Source organism: Oncorhynchus keta, chromosome 22 (genome assembly GCF_023373465.1).
Source record: "Oncorhynchus keta strain PuntledgeMale-10-30-2019 chromosome 22, Oket_V2, whole genome shotgun sequence".
NCBI classification, from domain to species: domain Eukaryota; kingdom Metazoa; phylum Chordata; class Actinopteri; order Salmoniformes; family Salmonidae; genus Oncorhynchus; species Oncorhynchus keta.
Window position 1 is genome coordinate 56,140,251 of NC_068442.1, and position 26,441 is coordinate 56,166,691.

General features: G+C 50.0%; 1 protein-coding gene across 1 annotated transcript in view; it reads right to left on the minus strand.

Moving 5' to 3' along the window:
- Positions 1 to 26,441, minus strand: part of LOC118380653 (phospholipid-transporting ATPase VA-like) — a 191,728-nt gene that overhangs the window by 64,554 nt on the left and 100,733 nt on the right. Inside the window, 2 exon segments of the mRNA XM_052475753.1 lie at positions 9,417 to 9,981; positions 17,893 to 18,087. Coding sequence (XP_052331713.1) covers positions 9,417 to 9,981; positions 17,893 to 18,087 — 760 coding nt within the window.

Consider the following 26,441-nt stretch of genomic DNA (forward strand, 5'->3'; position numbering starts at 1 on the left):
GGGGGCCTATTCAGAGCGGGGCTGAGGGGCCTATTCAGAGCTGGGTTGGGGGCTGGGGGCCTATTCAGAGCTGGATTGGGGGCCTATTCAGAGCTGGGTTGGGGGCTGGGGGGCCTATTCAAAGCTGGGTTGGGGGGCCTATTCAGAGCGGGGCTGAGGGGCCTATTCAGAGCTGGGTTGGGGGCTGGGAGGCCTATTCAGAGCTGGGCTGGGGGCTGGGGGGCCTATTCAGAGCTGGGTTGGGGGCTGGGGGGCCTATTCAGAGCTGGGTTGGGGGCTGGGGGGCCTATTCAGAGCTGGGTTGGGGGCTGGGGCGCCTATTCAGAGCTGGGTTGAGGGCTGAGGGGCCTATTCAGAGCTGGGTTGGGGGCTGTGGGGCCTATTCAGAGCTGGGTTGAGGGCTGGGGGCCTATTCAGAGCTGGGCTGAGGGGCCTATTCAGAGCTGGGTTGGGGGCTGGGGGGCCTATTCAGAGCTGGGTTGAGGGCTGAGGCACAGGGTTGGCCTATTCAGAGCTGGGCTGGGGGGCCTATTCAGGGCTGGGTTGAGGGCTGAGGGGCCTATTCAGAGCTGGGTTGGGGGCTGGGGGGCCTATTCAGAGCTGGGTTGAGGGCTGGGGGCCTATTCAGAGCTGGGTTGGGGGCTGGGGGCCTATTCAGAGCTGGGTTGGGGGCTGGGGGCCTATTCAGAGCTGGGTTGGGGGCCTATTCAGAGCTGGGTTGGGGGCTGGGGGCCTATTCAGAGCTGGGTTGGGGGCTGGGGGCCTATTCAGAGCTGGGTTGGGGGCTGGGGGGCCTATTCAGAGCTGGGTTGGGGGCTGAGGCACAGGGTTGGCCTATTCAGAGCTGGGCTGGGGGCCTATTCAGAGCTGGGTTGGGGGCTGAGGCACAGGGTTGGCCTATTCAGAGCTGGGTTCGGAGCTGGGGGGCCTATTCAGAGCTGGGTTGGGGGCTGGGGGCCTATTTAGAGCTGGGCTGGGGGCTGGGGGCCTATTCAGAGCTGGGTTGGGGGCTGGGGGCCTATTCAGAGCTGGGTTGAGGGCTGAGGGGCCTATTCAGAGCTGGGTTGGGGGCTGGGGGCCTATTCAGAGCTGGGTTGGGGGCTGGGGGCCTATTCAGAGCTGGGTTGAGGGCTGAGGGCCTATTCAGAGCTGGGTTGGGGGCTGGGGGCCTATTCAGAGCTGGGTTGGGGGCTGGGGGCCTATTCAGAGCTGGGTTGGGGGCTGGGGGCCTATTCAGAGCTGGGCTGAGGGGCCTATTCAGAGCTGGGTTGAGGGCTGGGGGGCCTATTCAGAGCTGGGTTGGGGGCTGGGGCGCCTATTCAGAGCTGGGTTGGGGGCTGGGGGGCCTATTCAGAGCTGGGTTGGGGGCTGGGGGGCCTATTCAGAGCTGGGTTGGGGGCTGGGGGGCCTAATCAGAGCTGGGTTGGGGGCTGGGGGGCCTATTCAGAGCTGGGTTGGGGGCTGGGGGCCTATTCAGAGCTGGGTTGGGGGCTGGGGGCCTATTCAGAGCTGGGTTAGGGGCTGGGGGGCCTATTCAGAGCTGGGTTGGGGGCTGGGGGGCCTATTCAGAGCTGAGTTGGGGGATCAGTAAAAATCCTTGGACCGAGATGGCATATAAATGTGAAGCATCCAGTTGGCATTTCCAGTCACCCCCAAATATGGTGATGAGAGTTTCCAGTCACCCCCAAATATGGTGATGAGAGTTTCCAGTCACCCCCAAATATGGTGATGAGCCAGTCACCCCAAATATGGTGATGAGCCAGTCACCCCCAAATATGGTGATGAGAGTTTCCAGTCACCCCAAATATGGTGATGAGAGTTTCCAGTCACCCCCAAATATGGTGATGAGTTTCCAGTCACCCCCAAATATGGTGATGAGAGTTTCCAGTCACCCCTAAATATGGTGATGAGAGTTTCCAGTCAACCCCAAATATGGTGATGAGTTTCCAGTCACCCCCAAATATGGTGATGAGAGTTTCCAGTCACCCCCAAATATGGTGATGAGAGTTTCCAGTCACCCCAAATATGGTGATGAGAGTTTCCAGTCACCCCTAAATATGGTGATGAGAGTTTCCAGTCACCCCTAAATATGGTGATGAGAGTTTCCAGTCACCCCTAAATATGGTGATGAGAGTTTCCAGTCACCCCTAAATATGGTGATGAGAGTTTCCAGTCACCCCCAAATATGGTGATGAGAGTTTCCAGTCACCCCCAAATATGGTGATGAGAGTTTCCAGTCACCCCCAAATATGGTGATGAGAGTTTCCAGTCACCCCCAAATATGGTGATGAGAGTTTCCAGTCACCCCTAAATATGGTGATGAGAGTTTCCAGTCACCCCTAAATATGGTGATGAGAGTTTCCAGTCACCCCCAAATATGGTGATGAGAGTTTCCAGTCACCCCTAAATATGGTGATGAGAGTTTCCAGTCACCCCCAAATATGGTGATGAGAGTTTCCAGTCACCCCTAAATATGGTGATGAGAGTTTCCAGTCAACCCCAAATATGGTGATGAGAGTTTCCAGTCACCCCCAAATATGGTGATGAGAGTTTCCAGTCACCCCCAAATATGGTGATGAGAGTTTCCAGTCACCCCTAAATATGGTGATGAGAGTTTCCAGTCACCCCCAAATATGGTGATGAGAGTTTCCAGTCACCCCCAAATATGGTGATGAGAGTTTCCAGTCACCCCTAAATATGGTGATGAGAGTTTCCAGTCACCCCTAAATATGGTGATGAGAGTTTCCAGTCAACCCAAATATGGTGATGAGAGTTTCCAGTCACCCCCAAATATGGTGATGAGTTTCCAGTCAACCCAAATATGGTGATGAGAGTTTCCAGTCACCCCCAAATATGGTGATGAGAGTTTCCAGTCACCCCTAAATATGGTGATGAGTTTCCAGTCAACCCAAATATGGTGATGAGAGTTTCCAGTCACCCCCAAATATGGTGATGAGAGTTTCCAGTCACCCCTAAATATGGTGATGAGAGTTTCCAGTCACCCCCAAATATGGTGATGAGAGTTTCCAGTCACCCCCAAATATGGTGATGAGAGTTTCCAGTCACCCCTAAATATGGTGATGAGAGTTTCCAGTCACCCCCAAATATGGTGATGAGAGTTTCCAGTCACCCCTAAATATGGTGATGAGAGGAAGCCAAGTGGCTGGCCATTGGGAAAGATGGATTTTGGCCGACATTCTGCAAATGTTCTCATCTATCAAACATTTAATCTCAACACAGTTCTCTCTTACCAAATCTCGAATCGGTTACGACCAGAGTGAACTAAGTTTTGTAGAGTGCAAGGGGCAAATTGAGTTATTGCACACGGGCACTTCGGGGGAGTACGCATTCCCTCACGGAAACATGTGAATACGTGCCATAACGAGCCAATAGGATCTCGCCAGCTCCTTTCTGCCCACCTCCTGGTTTATTCTGCTCCCATTGGAAACAACAGGCTGTAGTTCATCTTGGGTTAGATATTAAAAAAATATATTTGACACTATTCAGAGGAGCTGGGCTAGGGGTGAGATTGAGAACTCTGTCCCAAAAGACGTGCCTCACTCTATAAACTAAACTACAAAATGGTCCCACACATCCTGAATTTTCACTTTAGTAAAAAGCCTGTGAGATTGGCTACAGAAGACCGTTCAAATGATGGACATTAACACCAAGGTTGTGTTCCAAATGGCAACCCCTTATGGGCCCTGGTCAAAAGTAAACAACTATTTAGGGAATAGGGTGCCATTTGGGACTGGAAAAAAATCAATATCATCGTTCACAAATGAATCCAGGATTGTTTCAGAGTAACTGAGTAAAGATGCCAGAATAAAAAAACACCACTTTCTCTTGATTTACGGCGGTTACCAAGGCCCTTTATTCAAGGTGATACAATGATAACTTTCTACTACAGTTCAACCTGCCTTCATTAATGAAGAGCATTCACACAGGTCCAATACTGAATACATTATTGCAGGGTAAGGAAAAAGTTTTTGATTTATCACAGAAACCCTGTTGCATTTACTGGCAAAGGTCACACTGAATGGGGTACCATGTCTTAAAAAGCCTGTCACAACTGCTCACTGAATACTGACTTGCTAAGCAATCATGGACAGGTGTCTAGTGACGGTGTGTACACAGAATTAGTGAAAAAGTGCCTCTGTAGCTCTCTGCGTTCCTGGCTGACTAACGACGTGTGTGTGCGTGTGTGTAGACCTTCGCCCTTAAGGATTTTTAGACCTACTCTACTATATATTTCCCTCCTACAACAGCCAGGAATAAACCTGTTGGACCTCATTCTCTATATCGGGTATAAACCTGTTGGGCCTCATTCTCTATATCGGGTATAAACCTGTTGGGCCTCATTCTCTATATCAGGAATAAACCTGTTGGACCTCATTCTCTATATCGGGTATAAACCTGTTGGGCCTCATTCTCTATATTGGGTATAAACCTGTTGGGCCTCATTCTCTATATCAGGAATAAACCTGTTGGGCCTCATTCTCTATATCGGGAATAAACCTGTTGGGCCTCATTCTCTATATCGGGAATAAACCTGTTGGGCCTCATTCTCTATATCAGGAATAAACCTGTTGGGCCTCATCCCCTATATCAGGAATAAACCTGCTGGGCCTCATCCCCTATATCAGGAATAAACCTGCTGGGCCTCATTCTCTATATTGGGTATAAACCTGTTGGGCCTCATTCTCTATATCGGGAATAAACCTGTTGGGCCTCATTCCCTATATCAAGAATAAACCTGTTGTGCCTCATTCTCTATATCAGGAATAAACCTGTTGGGCCTCATCCCCTATATCAGGAATAAACCTGCTGGGCCTCATCCCCTATATCAGGAATAAACCTGCTGGGCCTCATTCTCTATATTGGGTATAAACCTGTTGGGCCTCATCCCCTATATCAAGAATAAACCTGTTGTGCCTCATTCTCTATATCAGGAATAAACCTGTTGGGCCTCATCCCCTATATCAGGAATAAACCTGCTGGGCCTCATCCCCTATATCAGGAATAAACCTGCTGGGCCTCATTCTCTATATTGGGTATAAACCTGTTGGGCCTCATCCCCTATATCAGGAATAAACCTGCTGGGCCTCATTCTCTATATTGGGTATAAACCTGTTGGGCCTCATTCTCTATATCAGGAATAAACCTGTAGGGCCTCATTCCCTATATCAGGAATAAACCTGTTGGGCCTCATTCCCTATATCAGGAATAAACCTGTTGGGCCTCATTCCCTATATCAGGAATAAACCTGTTGGGCCTCATTCTCTATATCAGGAATAAACCTGTTGGGCCTCATTCTCTATATCAGGAATAAACCTGTTGGGCCTCATTCTCTATATCAGGAATAAACCTGTTGGGCCTCATTCCCTATATCAGGAATAAACCTTTTGGGCCTCATTCCCTATATCAGGAATAAACCTGCTGGGCCTCATCCCCTATATCAGGAATAAACCTGTTGGGCCTCATCCCCTATATCTGGAAGGAACCAGGAGGGCCTCATCCCCTATATCAGGAATGAACCTGTTGGTTCATTGAATATCCCTTTGAGCATGGTGAAGTTATTAATTACACTTTGGATGGTGTAGCAATAAACCCAGTCAGTACAAAAATACAGGTGTCCTTCCTAACTCAGTTGCCGGAGAAGAAGGAAACTGTTCAGGGATTTCACCATTTGGCGAATGGTGACTTTTAAAACTGTCACAGAGTTTAATGGCTGTGATAAGAGAAAACTGAGGATGGATCAACAACATTGTAGTTACTCCACTCTGTCAATAACCTAATTGACAGAGTGAAAAGAAGAAAGCCTGTACAGAATAAAAATATTCCAAAACATGCATCCTGTTTGCAACAAGGCACTAAAGTAATAATGACAAATACAGTTGAGGTCGGAAGTTTACATACATCTTAGCCAAATACATTTAAACTCAGTTTTTCACAATTCATTTAATCCTAGTAAAAATGTTCTGTCGTTAGGATCACCACTTTATTTTAAGAATGTGAAAGGTCAGAATAATAGTAGAAAGAATGATTTATTTCATCTTTTATTTCTTTCATCACATTCCCAGTGGGTCAGAAGTTTACATACACTCAATTAGTATTTGGTAGAATTGACTTTAAATTGTTTAACTTGGGTCAAACATTTCGGGTAACCTTCCACAAGCTTCCCACAATAAGTTGGGTGAATTTTGGCCCATTCCTCCTGACAGAACTGGTGTAACTGAGTCAGGTTTGTAGGCCTCCTTGCTCGCACACGCTTTTTCAGTTCTGCCCACAAATTTTCAATAGGATGGAGGTCAGGGCTTTGTGAGGGCCACTCCAAAACCTTGACTTTGTTGTCCTTTAGCCATTTTGCCACAACTTGGGGTCAGTGTCCATTTGGAAGACCCATTTGCAACCAAGCTTTAACTTCTTGACTGATGTCTTGAGATGTTGCTTCAATATATCCACATAACTTTCCTTCCTCAAGATGCCATCTATTTTGTGAAGTGTAACAGTCCCTCCTGCAGCAGAGGACCCCCACAACATGATGCTGCCACCCTCGTGCTTCAAGGTTGGGATGGTGTTCTTCAGCTTGCAAGCATCTCCCTTTTTCCTCCAAACATAATGATGGTCATTATGGCCAAACAGTTCTATTTTTGTTTCATCAGACCAGAGGACATTTCTCCAAAAAGTATGATCTTTGTCTCCATGTGCAGTTTGCAAACCATAGTCTGGCTTTTTTTTTGTGGTTTTGGAGCAGTGGCTTCCTTGCTGTGCAGCCTTTCATGTTATGTCGATATAGGACTCATTTTACTGTGGATATAGATACTTTTGTACCTGTTTCCTCCAGCATCTTCACAAGGTCTTTTGCTGCTGTTCAGGGATTGATTTGCACTTCTCGCACCAAAGTACGTTCATCTCTAGGAGACAGAACGCGTCTCCTTCCTGAGCAGTATGACGGCTGCGTGTTTGTACAGATGAACGTGGTACCTTCAGGCGTTTGGATATTGCTCTCAAGGATGAACCACACCTGTGGAGGTCTACAATTTTTTCCTGAGATCTTGGCCGATTTCTTTTGATTTCCCCATGATGTCAAGCAAAGAGGCACTGAGTTTGAAGGTAGGCCTTGAAATACATCCACAGGTACACCTCCAATTGACTCAAAAGATGTCAGAAGCTTCTAAAGCCATGACATCATTTTCTGTCATTTTCCAAGCTGTTTAAAGGCACAGTCAACATAGTGTATGTAAACTTCTGAACCATTGGAATTGTGATGGATTACTTCCCTTATAATTCACTGTCTGTAAACAATTGTTGGAAAAATTACTTGTGTAAAGTATATGTCCTAACCGACTTGCCAAAACTATAGTTTATTAACTTATTGGTGACATGGGGGCAGTATTGAGTAGCTTGGATGAATAAGGTGCCCAGTGTAAACTGCCTGCTACTCTGATCCAGATGCTAATATATGCATATTATTATTAGTATTGGATAGAAAACACTCTGACGTTTCTAAAACTGTTTGAATGATGTCTATGAGTATAACAGAACTCATATGGCAGGCAAAAACCTGAGAAAAATCCACCAGGAAGTGGGAAATCTGAGGCTAGTAGTTTAAAAAAAAAAACTCAGCCCCTATTGTAGATACAGTGGGATATTGCTTATGTTGCACTTCCTAAGGCTTCCACTAGATGTCAACCGTCTTTAGAAACTTGTTTGAGGATCCTACTATAAAGGAGGGGCTCATGAGAGTTGTTTGAGACAGTGGTCTGGCAGAGTGCCTTGGGCACATGACGCGCAGTCACGAGAGAGTTAGCTCTCGTTCCATTGCTTTTCTACAGACAATGGAATTCTCCAATTGGAACATTATTGAAGATTTATGTTAAAAACGTCCTAAAGATTGATTCTATACTTAGTTTGGCATGTTTCTACAACCTGTAATATAACTTTTTGAACTTTTCGTCCAACGTTGGCTGGACCTGAACGCGTGTTTGGATTTATTTACCAAATGCCCGAACAAAAGAGGCTATTTGGACCTAAATGATGGACATTATCGAACATATCAAACATTTATGGTGGAACTGAGATTCCTGGGAGTGCATTCTGATGAAGATCATCAAAGGTAAGTGAATATTTATAATGCTATTTCTGAGTAATGTTGACTACCCAATATGACAGGTATCTTTTTGTCTGCTTGTTGTCTGAAAGCTGTACTCAGATTATTGCATGGTTTGCTTTTTCTGTAACTTGATGTGGCTCTCTGCAAAATCAATGTTTTAGAACTACTGAACGTAACACGCCAATGTAAAATGAGATTTTTGGATATAAATATGCACTTTAGCGAACAAAACATACATATGTATTGTGTAACATGAAGTCCTATGAGTGTCATCCGATGAACATCATCAAAGGTTAGTGATTAATTGTATCTCTTTGTGCTTTTTGTGACTCCTCTCTTTGGCTGGAAAAATGGCAGGATTTTTCTGTGACTTGGTGGTGACCTAACATAATCGTTTGTGGTGCTTTCGCTGTAAATCCTTTTTCAAATCAGACACTGTGGTTGGATTAACGAGAATTGTATCTTTAAAATGGTGTAAGATACTTGTATGCTTGAGGAATTGTAATTATGAGATTTTTACTGTTTTGAATTTGGCGCCCTGCACTTTCACTGGCTGTTGGCGAGGTGGGACGCTAGCGTCCCACATATCGCAGAGAGGTTAACAAGAAATGTGTGGAGTGGTTGAAAAACGACTTTTAATGACTCCAACCTAAGTGCATATAAACTTCTGACTTCAACTGTATCTCCTCAGTACCACCCCTGGACAGAATGGAGGTAAGCACAGGCAAAATCCTAGAGGAAAACCTTGTTCAGTCTGCTTTCCACCAGACACTGGGAGATGAATTCACCTTTCAGCAGGACAAAAACCCAAAACACAAGGCCAAATCTACACTGGAGTTGCTAAACAAGAAGACACTGTCGAGCTACAGTTTTGATTTAAATCTACGGCAAGACTTTACAATGGTTGCCTAGCAATGATCGGCAACCAATATGACAGAGCAAGAATACGTTTTGGAAAGAATAATGCTCAAATATTGTACAATCCAGGTGTGCAAAACTCTTAAGTGACTCACAAAGGTGCTTCTACAAAGTATTGACTCAGGTGTGTGAATACTTAAATATTCTATTCTATTTCATATCATATTCTAAAAACATGTTTAAACTTTGTCATGATGAGGTGTGCAGATGGTGACAAGTGGTTTTCAATTCAGGCTGTAACACAACAAAATGTGGAATAAGTCAAGGGGTATGTTTACTTTCTGAAGGCACTGTAGGTGAGATTCTACCTAATAAAGTCATGCATCATAGTGACCAGTCCCCCTTACCACCCATCCCCTGTCCTGCTGTGAGGTCCTCCTACCTGTAGATGGCAGTGTGATGAGGTCCATGATGACAGAGTCAGCTCCTTTAGTGTAGACGGTGATCTGATCTGTTAGCGGGTGTCTCACCACCACAGACATTCTCTTTCTGGTGGAGTCAAACCCCAGAGTGTGGAGCAGCTCAAAGCTTAGCTTCCCCAGGTCAGGTAGCTCCACCGTCACCTGATCAGGTAGCCGGCCAACCAGAGAACACTTGTAGGCACGCGCCGCATACACCAGGGCAGCCTCGTCAGGTGACTCTGCCTCGTAGCGGAGCTCTCCTTCCTCTAGGGCCCCGGGCTCTCCCTCGGTAGTGTGAGGAGGGACGGGGGAGAAGGCATGTTCCAAACCCACCGGACCTCCAAGGTGATGCTCCTCATCTAATTTAGTCAGGGTGCTCTCGGCGGAGGGGGAGGAGAGGACACTGGAACAATCGCGGTGGGAGGAGCGGTTGAGGCTGGAAGAGCTGCTGCTGTTGGAGTTGGAAGTGAGACGGCTGGAGGTAAAGCGCTTGATGAAGTCCTCGATAGTCTTCACTGGGGACTTTAGCCCAAACCTCATCCGCACCTGAGAGAGAGGGACAGAAACATTAGCCCAAACCTCATCCGCACCTGAGACAGAGGGACAGAGGGTTGGAAACATTAGCTCAAATCTCATCCACACCGGAGGGAGGGAGACAGAGGGAGAGAGACATGTCCCCCTCTCACTATCCGTCTCCCTCGGGTGCTGAGGGACAGCACCAGGCATCTGGCCACAGATACAGCCTACTCTTAGGCATACAGTCTGGCATAAAACCCTGATGGCCTGACTGAGGCACAAGGGCATTGTGTGAATAAGACCGTTACTAAAGGACAAGGGAAACAAACGAGAAACAGTAGGAAAGTGAACTGGCTCTCGATCTAAGATGTGACCATTCTATATCTCCATTGACTAGATGTGACCATTCTATATCTCCATGACTAGATGTGACCATTCTACATCTCCATGACTAGTTGTGACCATTCTATATCTTCATGTCTAGATGTGACTATTCTACATCTCCATGACTAGATGTGACCATTCTACATCTCCATGACTCTATTCTACATCTCCATGACTAGATGTGACTATTCTATATCTCCATGTCTAGATGTGACTATTCTATATCTCCATGTCTGACTAGATAGATGTGACCATTCTATATCTCCATTGACTAGATGTGACCATTCTATATCTCCATGACTAGATGTGACCATTCTACATCTCCATGACTAGTTGTGACCATTCTATATCTTCATGTCTAGATGTGACTATTCTACATCTCCATGACTAGATGTGACCATTCTACATCTTCATGACTAGATGTGACTATTCTACATCTTCATGTCTAGATGTGACTATTCTACATCTCCATGACTAGATGTGACCATTCTACACCTTCATGACTAGATGTGACTATTCTACATCTTCATGACTAGATGTGACCATTCTACATCTTCATGACTAGATGTGACTATTCTACATCTCCATGACTAGATGTGACTATTCTACATCTCCATGACTAGATGTGACTATTCTACATCTCCATGACTAGATGTGACTCTATAGTCACTATTCTACATCTCCATGTCTAGAGTGACTATTCTACATCTCCATGACTAAACTATTCTACATCTCCATGTCTAGATGTGACTATTCTACATCTCCATGTCTACTATTCTACATCTCCATGACTAGATGTGACTATTCTACATCTTCATGACTAGATGTGACTATTCTACATCTTCATGACTAACTATTCTACATGACTAGATGTGACTATTCTACATCTCCATGACTAGATCCATTCTACATCTCCAGACACTATTCTACATCTTCATGACTAGATGTGACCATTCTACATCTCCATGTCTAGATGTGACTATTCTACATCTCCATTACTAGATGTGACCATTCTACATCTCCATGACTAGATGTGACTATTCTATATCTCCATGTCTAGATGTGACTATTCTACATCTCCATGTCTAGATGTGACTATTCTACATCTCCATGTCTAGATGTGACTATTCTATATCTCTGTCTAGATGTGACTATTCTACATCTTCATGTCTAGACACTATTCTATATCTCCATGACTAGATGTGACCATTCTACATCTCCATGTCTAGATGTGACTACCATGTCTAGATGTGAGCTATTCTGCTTCAAGATGTGACTATTCTACATCTCCATGTCTAGACTATTCTACATCTCCATGATGTGACTATTCTACATCTCCAAGACTAATATCTCCATGACTAGATGTGACCAGATGTGACTATTCTATATCTCCATGTCTAGATGTGACTATTCTACATCTTCATGTCTAGATGTGACTATTCTACATCTCCATGTCTATATGTGACTATTCTACATCTCCATGTCTAGATGTGACTATTCTAGTCTAGATGTGACTATTCTGTCTAGATGTGACCATTCTATATCTCCATGACTAGATGTGACCATTCTACATCTCCATGTCTAGATGTGACTATTCTATATCTCCATGACTAGATGTGACCATTCTACATCTCCATGTCTAGATGTGACTATTCTATATCTCCATGACTAGATGTGACTATTCTACATCTCCATGACTAGATGTGCCCATTCTATATCTCCATGACTAGAGTGACCATTCTACATCTCCATGTCTAGATGTGACTATTCTATATCTCCATGACTAGATGACTATTCTATATCTCCATGTCTAGATGTGACTATTCTACATCTCCATGACTAGATGTGCCTATTCTAATCTCCATGACTAGATGTGCCCATTCTATATCTCCATGACTAGATGTGACTATTCTATATCTCCATGACTAGATGTGACCATTCTATATCTCCATGTCTAGATGTGACTATTCTACATCTCCATGTCTAGATGTGACTATTCTACATCTTCATGACTAGATGTGACTATTCTACATCTCCATGACTAGATGTGACTATTCTACATCTTCATGACTAGATGTGACTATTCTAATCTTCATGACTGATGTGACTATTCTACATCTTCTACTAGATGTGACTATTCTACATCTCCATGTCTAGATGTGACTATTCTACATCTCCATGACTAGATGTGACTATTCTATATCTCCATGACTAGATGTGACCATTCTACATCTCCATGACTAGATGTGACTATTCACATCTCCATGACTAGATGTGACCATTCTACATCTCCATGTCTAGAAACTATTCTACATCTCCATGTCTAGATGTGACTATTCTACATCTTCATGACTAGATGTGACTATTCTACATCTCCATGACTAGATGTGACCATTCTACATCTCCATGTCTAGATGTGACTATTCTACATCTCCATGTCTAGATGTGACTATTCTACATCTCCATGAGATGTGACTATTCTACATCTCCATGTCAGATGTGACTATTCTACATCTCCATGACTAGATGTGACTATTCTACATCTCCATGTCTAGATGTGACTATTCTACATCTTCATGACTAGATGTGACCATTCTACATCTCCATGTCTAGATGTGACTATTCTATATCTCCATGTCTAGATGTGACTAAACATCTCCATGTCTAGATGTGACTATTCTACATCTCCATGACTAGATGTGAGCCCTCAACATGGACCATTCTACATCTTCATGACTAGATGTGACTATTCTATATCTCCATGTCTACTATTCTATATCTCCATGTCTAGATGTGACTATATCTCTGTCTAGATATCTCCTTCATGTCTAGATGTGACTATTCTATATCTCCATGTCTAGATGTGACTATTCTATATCTCCATGTCTAGATGTGACTATTCTACATCTCCATGTCTAGATGTGACTATTCTACATCTCCATGACTAGATGTAGAGTGACTATTCTACATCTCCATGTCTAAACTATTCTACATCTCCATGTGATGTGACTATTCTACATGTCCATGACTAGCACTGTAGAGCCTATATCTCCATGAAACTATTCTACATCTCCATTACTAGATGGACCATTCTACATCTCTATAGCACTGTAGAGCCCATCTCCATGACTAAACTATGACTAGATGTGACTATTCTATATCTCCATGTCTAGATGTGACTATTCTATATCTCCATGTCTAGATGTGACTATTCTATATCTCCATGACTAGATGTGACTATTCTACATCTCCATGACTAGATGACTATTCTATATCTCCATGCACTATTCTATATCTCCATGTCTAGATGTGACTATTCTATATCTCCATGACTAGATGTGACTATTCTATATCTCCATGTCTAGATGTGACTATTCTACATCTCCATGTCTAGATGTGACAAACTGGTGATCTATAGCACTGTCTAGAGCCCATCTCCATGCAAACATGTCTAGATCTATAGCACTGTAGAGCCTATATCTCCATGCAAACTATTCTATATCTCCATGGATCTATAGCACTGTAGATGCCCTCCATGCAAACATGGATGTGATATTCTATCTCCATGATGTGACTATTCTAGATCTCCATGTCTAGATGTGACTATTCTACATCTCAAACAGAGGACTATTCTATATCTCCATGACTAGATGTGACTATTCTATATCTCCATGTCTAGATGTGACTATTCTATATCTCCATGACTAGATGTGACCTATATCTGCAAACATCTCCATGTCTAGATGGACTAGATGTGATATTCTATATCTCCATGTCTAGATGTGACTATTCTATATCTCCAAATGTGATGGATCTACTATGTGACTATTCACTTACTAGATGCCCTGCAAACTAGATGGATCTATATCTCCATGTCTAGATGTGACTATTCTATATCTCCATGTCTAGAGTGACCCTACATCTCCATGACTAGATGTGACTATTCTACATCTCCATGACTAGATGTGACTGTCTAGATGTGACTCTATATCTCCATGTCTAGATGTGACTATAGATGTGACTATTCTACATCTCTGACTAGATGTGACTATTCTACATCTCCATATCTAGATGTGACTATTCTACATGTCCATGCATTCTACATCTCCATGACTAGATGTGACTATTCTATATCTCCATGACTAGATGTGACTATTCTACATCTCCATTACTAGATGTGATTCTACATCTCCATGACTAGATGTGACACTATATCTCCATGTCTAGAGTGACTATTCCTCCATGCAAACTATGGATCTATAGCACTAGATGTGACTATTCTACATCTCCATGACTAGAGCCTACAAACTAGATGGACTATTCTATATCTCCATGACACTGACTAGAGCCTACATCTCCATGTCAAACTATTCTATATCTCCATGACTAGATCTATTCTATATCTCCATGACTAGATGTGACTATTCTGCTCCAAACCATTCTATCTCCATGAGCACCATTCTATATCTCCATGACTAGATGTGACCATTCTATATCTCCATGACTAGATGGACTATTCTATCTCCATTACTAGATACTATTCTACATCTCCATGAGCCCATCTCCATGCAACATCTCCATGGATGTGACTATTCTACATCTCCATGACTAGATGTGACTATTCTACATCTCCATGACTAGATGTGACTATTCTACATCTCCATGTCTAGATGTGACCATTCTACATCTCCATGTCTAGATGTGACCATTCTAATCTCATGTCTAGATGTGACTATTCTAGACTAGATGTGCCCATTCTATATCTCCATGACTAGATGTGCCCATTCTATATCTTCATGACTAGATGTGACCATTCTACATCTCCATGTCTAGATGTGACTATTCTACATCTCCATGTCTAGATGTGACTATTCTACATCTCCATGTCTAGATGTGACTATTCTACATCTCCATGACTAGATGTGACTATTCTACATCTCCATGTCTAGATGTGACTATTCTACATCTCCATGACTACTGACTAGATGTGACTATTCTACATCTCCATGACTAGATGTGACTATTCTATATCTCCATGTCTAGATGTGACTATTCTACATCTCCATGTCTAGATGTGACTAAACATAGATGTGACCATCTATCTCCATGTCACTGTTCTATATCTCCATGTCTAGATGTGACCATTCTCTCCATGTCTAGATGTGACTATTCTACATCTCCATGACTAGGACTAGATGTGACTATTCTATATCTCCATGTCTAGATGTGACTATTCTACATCTCCATGTCTAGATGTGACCATTCTACATCTCCATGTCTAGATGTGACTATTCTACATCTCCATGACTAGATGTGACTATTCTACATCTCCATGACTAGATGTGACTATTCTACATCTCCATGTCTAGATGTGACTATGGATGTGACTATTCTACATCTCCATGACTAGATGTGACTATTCTACATCTCCATGACTAGATGCCATTCTACATCTTCATGACTAGATGTGACTATTCTACATCTCCATGACTAGATGTGACCATAGATGTGACCATTCTACATCTCCATGACTAGATGTGACTATTCTACATGTCCATGTCTAGATGTGACTATTCTACATCTCCATGTCTAGATGTGACTATTCTACATCTCCATGACTAGATGTGACTATTCTACATCTCCATGTCTAGATGTGACTATTCTACATCTCCATGTCTAGATGTGACTATTCTACATCTCCATGACTAGATGTGACCATTCTACATCTCCATGACTAGATGTGACTATTCTACATCTCCATGACTAGATGTGACTATTCTACATCTCCATGACTAGATGTGACCATTCTACATCTCCATGTCTAGATGTGACTATTCTACATCTCCATGACTAGATGTGACTATTCTACATCTCCATGACTAGATGCCCTAGATGTGACCATTCTACATCTCCATGTCTAGATGTGACTATTCTACATCTCCATGACAGATGTGACCATAGATGCTACATCTCCAAACTAGATGTGACTATTCTACATGTCCATGTCTAGATGTGACTATTCTACATCTCCATGTCTAGATGTGACTATTCTACATCTCCATGACTAGATGTGACCATTCTACATCTCCATGACTAGATGTGACCATTCTACATCTCCATGACTAGATGTGACCATTCTACATCTTCATGACTAGATGTGACTATTCTACATCTCCATGACTAGATGTGACCATTCTACATCTTCATGACTAGATGTGACTATTCTACATCTCCATGTCTAGATGTGACTATTCTACATCTCCATGTCTAGATGTGACTATTCTACATCTCCATGTCTAGATGTGACTATTCTACATCTCCATGACTAGATGTGACTATTCTACATCTCCATGTCTAGATGTGACCATTCTACATCTCCATGACTAGATGTGACTATTCTACATGTCCATGTCTAGATGTGACTATTCTACATCTCCATGACTAAATGTGATCTATAGCACTGTAGAGCCCTGCAAACGTGGATCTATAGCACTGTAGAGCCCGGCAAACATGGATCTATAGCACTGTAGAGCCCTGCAAACATGGATCTATAGCACTGTAGAGCCCTGCAAACATGGATCTATAGCACTGTAGAGCCCTGCAAACGTGGATCTATAGCACTGTAGAGCCCTGCAAACATGGATCTATAGCACTGTAGAGCCCTGCAAACGTGGATCTATAGCACTGTAGAGCCCTGCAAACATGGATCTATAGCACTGTAGAGCCCTGCAAACGTGGATCTATAGCACTGTAGAGCCCGGCAAACATGGATCTATAGCACTGTAGAGCCCTGCAAACGTGGATCTATAGCACTGTAGAGCCCTGCAAACGTGGATCTATAGCACTGTAGAGCCCTGCAAACATGGATCTATAGCACTGTAGAGCCCTGCAAACATGGATCTATAGCACTGTAGAGCCCTGCAAACATGGATCTATAGCACTGTAGAGCCCTGCAAACATGGATCTATAGCACTGTAGAGCCCTGCAAACATGGATCTATAGCACTGTAGAGCCCTGCAAACGTGGATCTATAGCACTGTAGAGCCCTGCAAACATGGATCTATAGCACTGTAGAGCCCGGCAAACATGGATCTATAGCACTGTAGAGCCCTGCAAACATGGATCTATAGCACTGTAGAGCCCTGCAAACATGGATCTATAGCACTGTAGAGCCCTGCAAACATGGATCTATAGCACTGTAGAGCCCTGCAAACATGGATCTATAGCACTGTAGAGCCCTGCAAACATGGATCTATAGCACTGTAGAGCCCGGCAAACATGGATCTATAGCACTGTAGAGCCCTGCAAACGTGGATCTATAGCACTGTAGAGCCCTGCAAACGTGGATCTATAGCACTGTAGAGCCCTGCAAACGGCTGGTGAAAGACATTCTTACCCACCAATACCTAAATCTACCCGCGGGTGGCGCTATGGAACGCTTTCAACACCTTGTAGGCTCTTATGCCCCCACTAATTGAGGCTGTTCTAAGGGCAAAAGGGGGATGCAACTCAATATCAGCAAGGTGTTTCCTAATGTTTTGTACACTCAGTGCCTACCTTCTGCCGTGGCTGATTGGGTGATGACACCACCACTGTGTTACAGATGGTGAGGGCGATGAAGAAGTCGATGATGTCCGTGAGGTCAGAGGGCAGCTGAGAGAGGGACTGGCTGTGGAACCTCTTGAAGGTCATCTGGCTGCTGCAGTGGTTGACCTTCTCCAGGAGCTGAGGGTCAGGGGTGATGTCCTTCTCCTGTTGAAGAGAGAGTAGGTTCAGAAGAATGTTTTTTGTCATTTTCAGGTCATGGAAATTTGTATTTTTTTTGCATTTAACCCACCACGAGAAACCTACACACAGAAACATAACCCAGGATCAGCGATCCCTTCTTCAAGGGAACAACGGAAAAAAAGGCATCTAGGATAATTAGATTCCCACCAGATTTGACTCGTCAGACTTGTAACAAACTGCCTTGTCCAACGCGCTGCTGCCCTCTCCAACACGCTGCCGCCCTCTCCAACACGCTGCCGCCCTCTCCAACACGCCTCTCCAACACGCCTCTCCAACACGCTGCCGCCCTCTCCAACACGCTGCCCTCTCCAACGCGCTGCCGCCCTCTCCAACACGCTGCCACGCTGCCGCCCTCTCCAACACGCTGCAACACGCTGCCGCCCTCTCCAACGCGCTGCCGCCCTCTCCAACGCGCTGCCGCCCTCTCCAACGCGCTGCCGCCCTCTCCAACGCGCTGCCGCCCTCTCCAACACGCTGCCGCCCTCTCCAACACGCTGCCGCCCTCTCCAACATGCTGCCCTCTCCATCACGCTGCCGCCCTCTCCAACACGCTGCCGCCCTCTCCAACACGCTGCCGCCCTCTCCAACACGCTGCCGCCCTCTCCACGCTGCTGCCCTCTCCAACACGCTGCCGCCCTCTCCAACACGCTGCCCTCTCCAACACGCTGCTGCCCTCTCCAACACGCTGCCGCCCTCTCCAACACGCTGCTGCCCTCTCCAACACGCTGCTGCCCTCTCCAACACGCTGCTGCCCTCTCCAACACGCTGCTGCCCTCTCCAACACGCTGCTGCCCTCTCCAACACGCTGCTGCCCTCACCAACACGCTGCTGCCCTCTCCAACACGCTGCCGCCCTCTCCAACACGCTGCCGCCCTCTCCAACACGCTGCCGCCCTCTCCAACACGCTGCAACACGCTGCCGCCCGGCTCCAACACGCCCTCTCCAACACGCTGCTGCCCTCTCCAACACGCTGCTGCCCTCTCCAACACGCTGCTGCCCTCTCCAACACGCTGCTGCCCTCTCCAACACGCTGCCGCCCTCTCTAACACGCTGCCGCCCTCTCCAACACGCAGCCGCCCTCCATCATGCTGCAACACGCTGCCGCCCTCTCTAACACGCTGCCGCCCTCTCCAACACGCTCCGCCCTCTCCATCACGCTGCCGCCCTCTCAACACGCTGCCGCCCTCTCCAACACGCTGCCGCCCTCCATCACGCTGCCGCCCTCTCTAACACGCTGCCGCCCTCTCCAACACGCTGCCGCCCTCCATCACGCTGCCGCCCTCTCTAACACGCTGCCGCCCTCTCCAACACGCTGCTGCAGCCCTCTCCAACACGCTGCCGCCCTCTCCAACACGCTGCCGCCCTCTCCAACACGCTGCCGCCCTCTCCAACACGCTGCCGCCCTCTCCAACACGCTGCCGCCCTCTCCAACACGCTGCCGCCCTCTCCAACACGCTGCCGCCCTCTCCAACACGCTGCCGCCCTTCCAACACGCTGCCGCTCTCAACACGCTGCCGCCCTCTCCAACACGCTGCCGCCCTCTCCAACACGCTGCCGCCCTCTCAACACGCTCTCCAACACGCCTCTCCAACACGCTGCCGCCCTCAACACGCTGCCGCCCTCTCCAACACGCTGCCCTCTCCATCACGCTGCCGCCCTCTCAACACGCTGCCGCCCTCTCCAACACGCTGCCGCCTCCAACACGCAGCCGCCCTCCATCACGCTGCCGCCTCTCCAACACGCCTCCAACACGCCTCTCCAACACGCTGCCGCTTCTCCAACACGCTGCCGCCCTCTCCAACACAACACGCTGCCGCCTCTCCATCACGCTGCCGCCCTCTCCAACACGCTGCCGCCCTCTCCAACACGCTGCCGCCTCTCCAACACGCTGCGCCCTCTCCAACACGCTGCCGCCCTCTCCAACACGCTGCCGCCCTCCATCAACACGCTGCCGCGCCCTCTCCACGCTGCCGCCCTCGCTGCCGCCCGCCCTCTCCACCACGCTGCCGCCCTCTCCAACACGCTGCCGCCTCTCCAACACGCTGCCGCCCTTCCATCATCTGCAACACGCTGCTGCCCTCTCCATCACGCTGCCGCCCTCTCCAACACGCTGCCGCCCTCTCCAACACGCTGCCGCCCTCTCCAACACGCTGCCGCCTCCATCTGCCGCCTCCAACACGCTGCCGCCCTCTCCAACACGCTGCCGCCTTCCAACACGCTGCCGCCCTCTCCAACACGCTGCCGCCTCTCCAACACGCTGCCGCCCTTCCAACACGCTGCCGCCCTCTTCAACACGCTGCCGCCCTCTCCATCACGCTGCCGCCCTCTCCATCACGCTGCAGCCCTCTCCATCACGCTGCCGCCCTCACCACACGCTGCCGCCCTCTCCATCACGCTGCCGCCCTCTCCAACACGCTGCCGCCCTCTCCAACACGCTGCCGCCCTCTCACGCTTCCAACACGCTGCCGCCCTCTCCAACACGCTGCCGCCCTTCCAACACGCAGCCGCTCAACACGCTGCAACACGCTGCTGCGCCCTCTCCAACACGCTGCCGCCCTCTCCATCACGCTGCCGCCCTCTCTAACACGCTGCCGCCCTCTCCAACACGCTGCCGCCCTCTCCATCATGCAACACGCTGCCGCCCTCTCTAACACGCTGCCGCCCTCTCCAACACGCTGCCGCCTCTCCATCACGCTGCCGCCCTCTCTAACACGCTGCCGCCCTCTCCAACACGCTGCCGCCCTCTCCATCACGCTGCCGCCCTCTCCAACACGCTCACGCTGCCGCCCTCTCCATCACGCTGCCAACACGCTGCCGCCCTCTCCAACACGCTGCCGCCCTCTCCATCATGCTGCAGCCCTCTCCAACACGCTGCCGCCCTCTCTAACACGCTGCTCCCAACACGCTGCCGCCCTCTCCATCACGCTGCCGCCCTCTCTAACACGCTGCCGCCCTCTCCAACACGCAGCCATCACGCTGCCGCCCTCTCCAACACACGCCTCTCCAACACGCTGCCGCCCTCAACACGCTGCCGCCCTCCAACACGCTGCGCCTTCAACACGCTGCCGCCCTCTCCAACACGCTGACGCCCTCTCCAAAACGCCGCCGCCTCTCCCTCAACACGCTGCCGCCCTCTCCAACATGCGCCTTCCAACACGCTGCCTCTCCATCACGCTGCCGCCCTCTCCAACAACACGCTGCCGCCCTCTCCAACACGCTGCCGCCCTCTCCAACACGCTGCCCTCTCCAACACGCTGCCCTCTCCAACACGCTGCCGCCCTCTCCAACACGCTGCCCTCTCCAACACGCTGCCGCCCTCTCCAACACGCTGCCCTCTCCAACACGCTGCCGCCCTCTCCAACACGCTGCCGCCCTCTCCAACACGCTGCCCTCTCCAACACGCTGCCGCCCTCTCCAACACGCTGCCGCCTCTCCAACACGCTGCCCTCTCCAACACGCTGCCGCCCTCTCCATCATGCTGCCCTCTCCAACACGCTGCCGCCCTCTCCATCATGCTGCCCTCTCCATCACGCTGCCGCCCTCTCCAACACGCTGCCGCCCTCTCCAACACGCTGCCGCCCTCTCCAACACGCTGCCGCCCTCTCCAACACGCTGCCGCCCTCTCCAACACGCTGCCGCCCTCTCCAACACGCTGCTGCCCTCTCCAACACGCTGCCGCCCTCTCCAACACGCTGCCGCCCTCTCCAACACGCTGCCGCCCTCCAACACGCTGCATCACGCTGCCGCCCTCTCCAACACGCTGCCGCCCTCTCCAACACGCTGCCGCCCTCTCCAACACGCTGCCGCCCTCCAACACGCTGCCGCCCTCCAACACGCTGCCGCCCTCTCCAACACGCTGCCGCCTTCTCCAACACGCTGCCGCCCTCTCCAACACGCTGCCGCCCGCTCCAACACGCAGCCGCCCTTCCAACACGCTGCCGCCCTCTCCAACACGCTGCCGCCCTCTCCACGCGCTGCCGCCTTCTCAACACGCTGCCGCCTCTCCATCACGCTGCCGCCCTCTCTAACACGCTGCCGCTTCTCCAACACGCTGCCGCCGCTGCACGCTGCGCCCTCTCCAACACGCTGCCGCCTGCTGCCGCCCTCTCCAACACGCTGCCGCCCTCTCCACGCTCACGCTGCCGCCCTCCATCACGCTGCCGCCCTCCAACACGCTGCCGCCCTCTCCAACACGCTGCCGCCTTCTCCATCACGCTGCCGCCCTCTCTAACACGCTGCCGCCCTCTCCAACACGCAGCACGCATGCTGCTCTCTCCAACACGCTGCCGCCCTCTCCAACACGCCGCCCACGCTGCCGCCCTCTCATCACGCTGCCGCCTCTCAACACGCTGCCGCCCTCTCCAACACACGCTGCCGCCCTCTCCAACACGCTGCTGCCGCCCTCACGCTCCAACACGCTGCCGCCCTCTCCAACACGCTGCCGCTCCAACACGCTGCCGCTTCCATCACGCTGCCGCCCTTCCAACACGCTGCTCCAACACGCTGCCGCCCTCTCCAACACGCTGCCGCCCTCTCCAACACGCTGCCGCCCTCTCCAACACGCTGCCGCCCTCTCCAACACGCTGCCGCCCACGCTGCCGCCCTCCCATCACACGCTGCATCAAACTGCCGCCCTTCCAACACGCCCGCCCTCTCCAACACGCTGCCGCCCTCTCCACACGCTGCCGCCCTCTCCAACACGCTGCCGCCCTCTCCAACACGCTGCCGCCCTCTCCAACACGCACACGCTGCCGCCCTCTCCAACACGCTGCCGCCCTCTCCAACACGCTGCCGCCCTTCCAACACGCTGCCGCCCTCTCCAACACGCTGCCGCCTCCAACACGCTGCCGCCCTCTCACGCTGCCCCTCTCCATCAACACGCTGCCTGCCCTCTCCAACACGCTGCCGCCCATCCAACACGCTGCAGCCTCTCCATCACGCTGCCGCCCTCTCCAACACGCTGCCGCTGCCGCCCTCTCCAACACGCTGCCGCCCTTCCACACGCTGCCGCCCTCTCCAACACGCCGCCTCTCAACACGCTGCCGCCCTCTCCAACACGCTGCCGCCCTCTCCAACACGCTGCCGCCCCTCTCCAACACGCCGCCCTTCCATCACGCCCTCTCCAACACGCTGCCGCCCTCACGCTCCAACACGCTGCCGCTGCCGCCCACGCCTCTCAACACGCTGCCGCCAACACGCTGCCGCTCTCAACACGCTGCCGCCCTCTCCAACACGCTGCCGCCCTCTCCAACACGCTGCCGCCTCTCCAACACGCTGCCGCCCTCTCCAACACGCTGCTGCCGCCCTCTCATGCTGCCCTCCACACACGCTGCCGCCCTCTCCAACACGCTGCCGCCCTCTCCAACACGCTGCCGCTCTCCAACACGCTGCCGCTCTCCATCAAGCCCCCTCTCAACACGCTCTCCAACACGCTGCCGCCCTCTCACGCTGCCGCCTCTCCAACACGCTGCCGCCTCCAACACGCTGCCGCCCTCCAACACGCTGCCGCCCTCTCCACGCTGCCGCCTCTCACACGCTGCCCTCTCCATCACGCTGCCGCCCTCTCCATCACGCTGCCGCCCTCTCCATCACGCTGCCGCCCTCCAACACGCTGCAACACGCTGCCGCCCACGCTCTCCAACACGCTGCCGCCCTCTCCAACACGCTGCCGCCCTCTCCAACACGCTGCCCTCCTCCAACACGCTGCCCTCTCCAACACGCTGCCCTCCGCCCTCTCCAACACGCTGCCCTCCAACACGCCGCCTCTCCATCACGCTGCCCTCCAACACGCCCCCTCTCCAACACGCTGCACGCCCTCTCCAACACGCTGCCGCCCTCCAACAAACACGCTCCAACACGCTGCCGCCCTCTCATGCTGCCCTCTCCAACACGCCCCTCTCCAACACGCTGCCCTCTCCAACACGCTGCCCCTCTCCAACACGCTGCCCTCTCCATCCCTCTCCAACACGCCGCTGCCCTCTCCAACACGCTGCCGCCCTCTCCATCATGCTGCCCTCTCCATCACGCTGCCGCCCTCTCCATCACGCTGCCGCCCTCTCCAACACGCTGCCCCCAACACGCTCCAACACGCTGCCCTCTCCATCACGCTGCCCTCTCCATCACGCTGCCCTCTCCATCACGCTGCCCTCTCCAACACGCTGCTGCCCCAACACGCTCTCCCTCTCCAACACTGCCCTCTGCTGCCCTCTCCATCATGCTGCCCTCTCCATCATGCTGCCCTCTCCATCATGCTGCCCTCTCCATCACGCTGCCAACACGCCCTCTCTCCATCATGCTGCCCTCTCCATCACGCCGCCTCTCCAACACGCTGCCCTCTCCAACACGCTGCCGCCCTCTCAACACGCTGCATCATGCTGCCCTCTCCATCACGCTGCCCTCTCCATCATGCTGCCGCCCTCTCATGCAACACGCTGCCCTCTCCATCACATGCACGCCCTCTCCATCACGCTGCCCTCTCCAACACGCTGCCCTCTCCAACACGCTGCTGCTGCTGCCCTCTCCAACACGCTGCCCCTCTCTGCCCTCACCAACACGCTCTTCCCTCTCCATCATGCTGCCCTCTCCATCACGCTGCCCTCTCCATCATGCTGCCCTCTCCAACATGCTGCCCTCTCCATCATGCTGCCCTCTCCATCACGCTGCCCTCTCCAACACGCTGCCCTCTCCAACACGCTGCTGCCCTCTCCAACACGCTGCCCTCTCCAACACGCTGCTGCCCTCTCCAACACGCTGCTGCCCTCTCCAACACGCTGCCGCCCTCCAACACGCTCCAAACACGCTGCTTCCTCTCCCTCTCCATCATGCTGCCCTCTCCATCATGCTCCATCATCATGCTGCCCTCTCCATCATGCTGCCCTCTCCATCATGCTGCCCTCTCCAACACCGCCCTCTCCAACACGCTGCTGCCGCCCTCTCCAACACGCTGCCCTCTCCAACACGCTGCTGCCCTCTCCAACATGCTGCCCTCTCCATCATGCTGCCCTCTCCATCATGCTGCCCTCTCCATCATGCTGCCCTCTCCATCATGCTGCCCTCTCCAACCTCCTGGCTACCTGCTGCCCTACGGTCGTACTGTAGATCCCCTCAAACTCAACTATGGACCTTCCAAGCCAGTTCCACTGCTTCTCAACCCCCCATTCTTCCCTCTATTCAGGGACTGATTTAGACCTGGGACACCAGGTGAGTGCAATAAATGGTCAGGTAAAAAAAAAAGCACAGCAGTACTCTGAACCTCGTAGAGTAAGTTGGAATTCCCCTGCTGTAGCCGATAGACACAGCTCTGAGCAATGTGTTGTATTGAGTACCATGGGGCTGCTGAATGCAGTGTGTTGAGTAATAATGGAGTAGTAAGTACCATGGGGCTGCTGAATGCAGTGTGTTGAGTAATAATGGAGTAGTAAGTACCATGGGGCTGCTGAATGCAGTGTGTTGAGTAATAATGGAGTGATAAGTACCATGGGGCTGCTGAATGCAGTGTGTTGTAGTAAGTACCATGGGGCTGCTGAATGCAGTGTGTTGAGTAATAATGGAGTAGTAAGTACCATGGGGCTGCTGAATGCAGTGTGTTGAGTAATAATGGAGTAGTAAGTACCATGGGGCTGCTGAATGCAGTGTGTTGAGTAATAATGGAGTAGTAAGTACCATGGTGCTGCTGAATGTAGCGTGTTGTAGTAAGTACCATGGGGCTGCTGAATGCAGTGTGTTGTAGTAAGTACCATGGGGCTGCTGAATGCAGTGTGTTGTAGTAAGTACCATGGGGCTGCTGAATGCAGTGTGTTGTAGTAAGTACCATGGGGCTGCTGAATGCAGTGTGTTGTAGTAAGTACCATGGGGCTGCTGAATGCAGTGTGTTGTAGGAATAATGGAGGAGTAAGTACCATGGGGCTGCTGAATGCAGTGTGTTGTAGTAAGTACCATGGGGCTGCTGAATGCAGTGTGTTGTCATAAGTACCATGGGGCTGCTGAATGCAGTGTGCTGTAGTAAGTACCATGGGGCTGCTGAATGCAGTGTGTTGTAGTAAGTACCATGGGGCTGCTGAATGCAGTGTGTTGAGTAATAATGGAGTAGTAAGTACCATGGGGCTGCTGAATGCAGTGTGTTGAGTAATAATGGAGTAGTAAGTACCATGGGGCTGCTGAATGCAGTGTGTTGTAGTAAGTACCATGGGGCTGCTGAATGCAGTGTTGAGTAATAATGGAGTAGTAAGTACCATGGGGCTGCTGAATGCAGTGTGTTGTAGTAATAATGGAGTAGTAAGTACCATGGGGCTGCTGAATGCAGTGTGTTGTAGTAATAA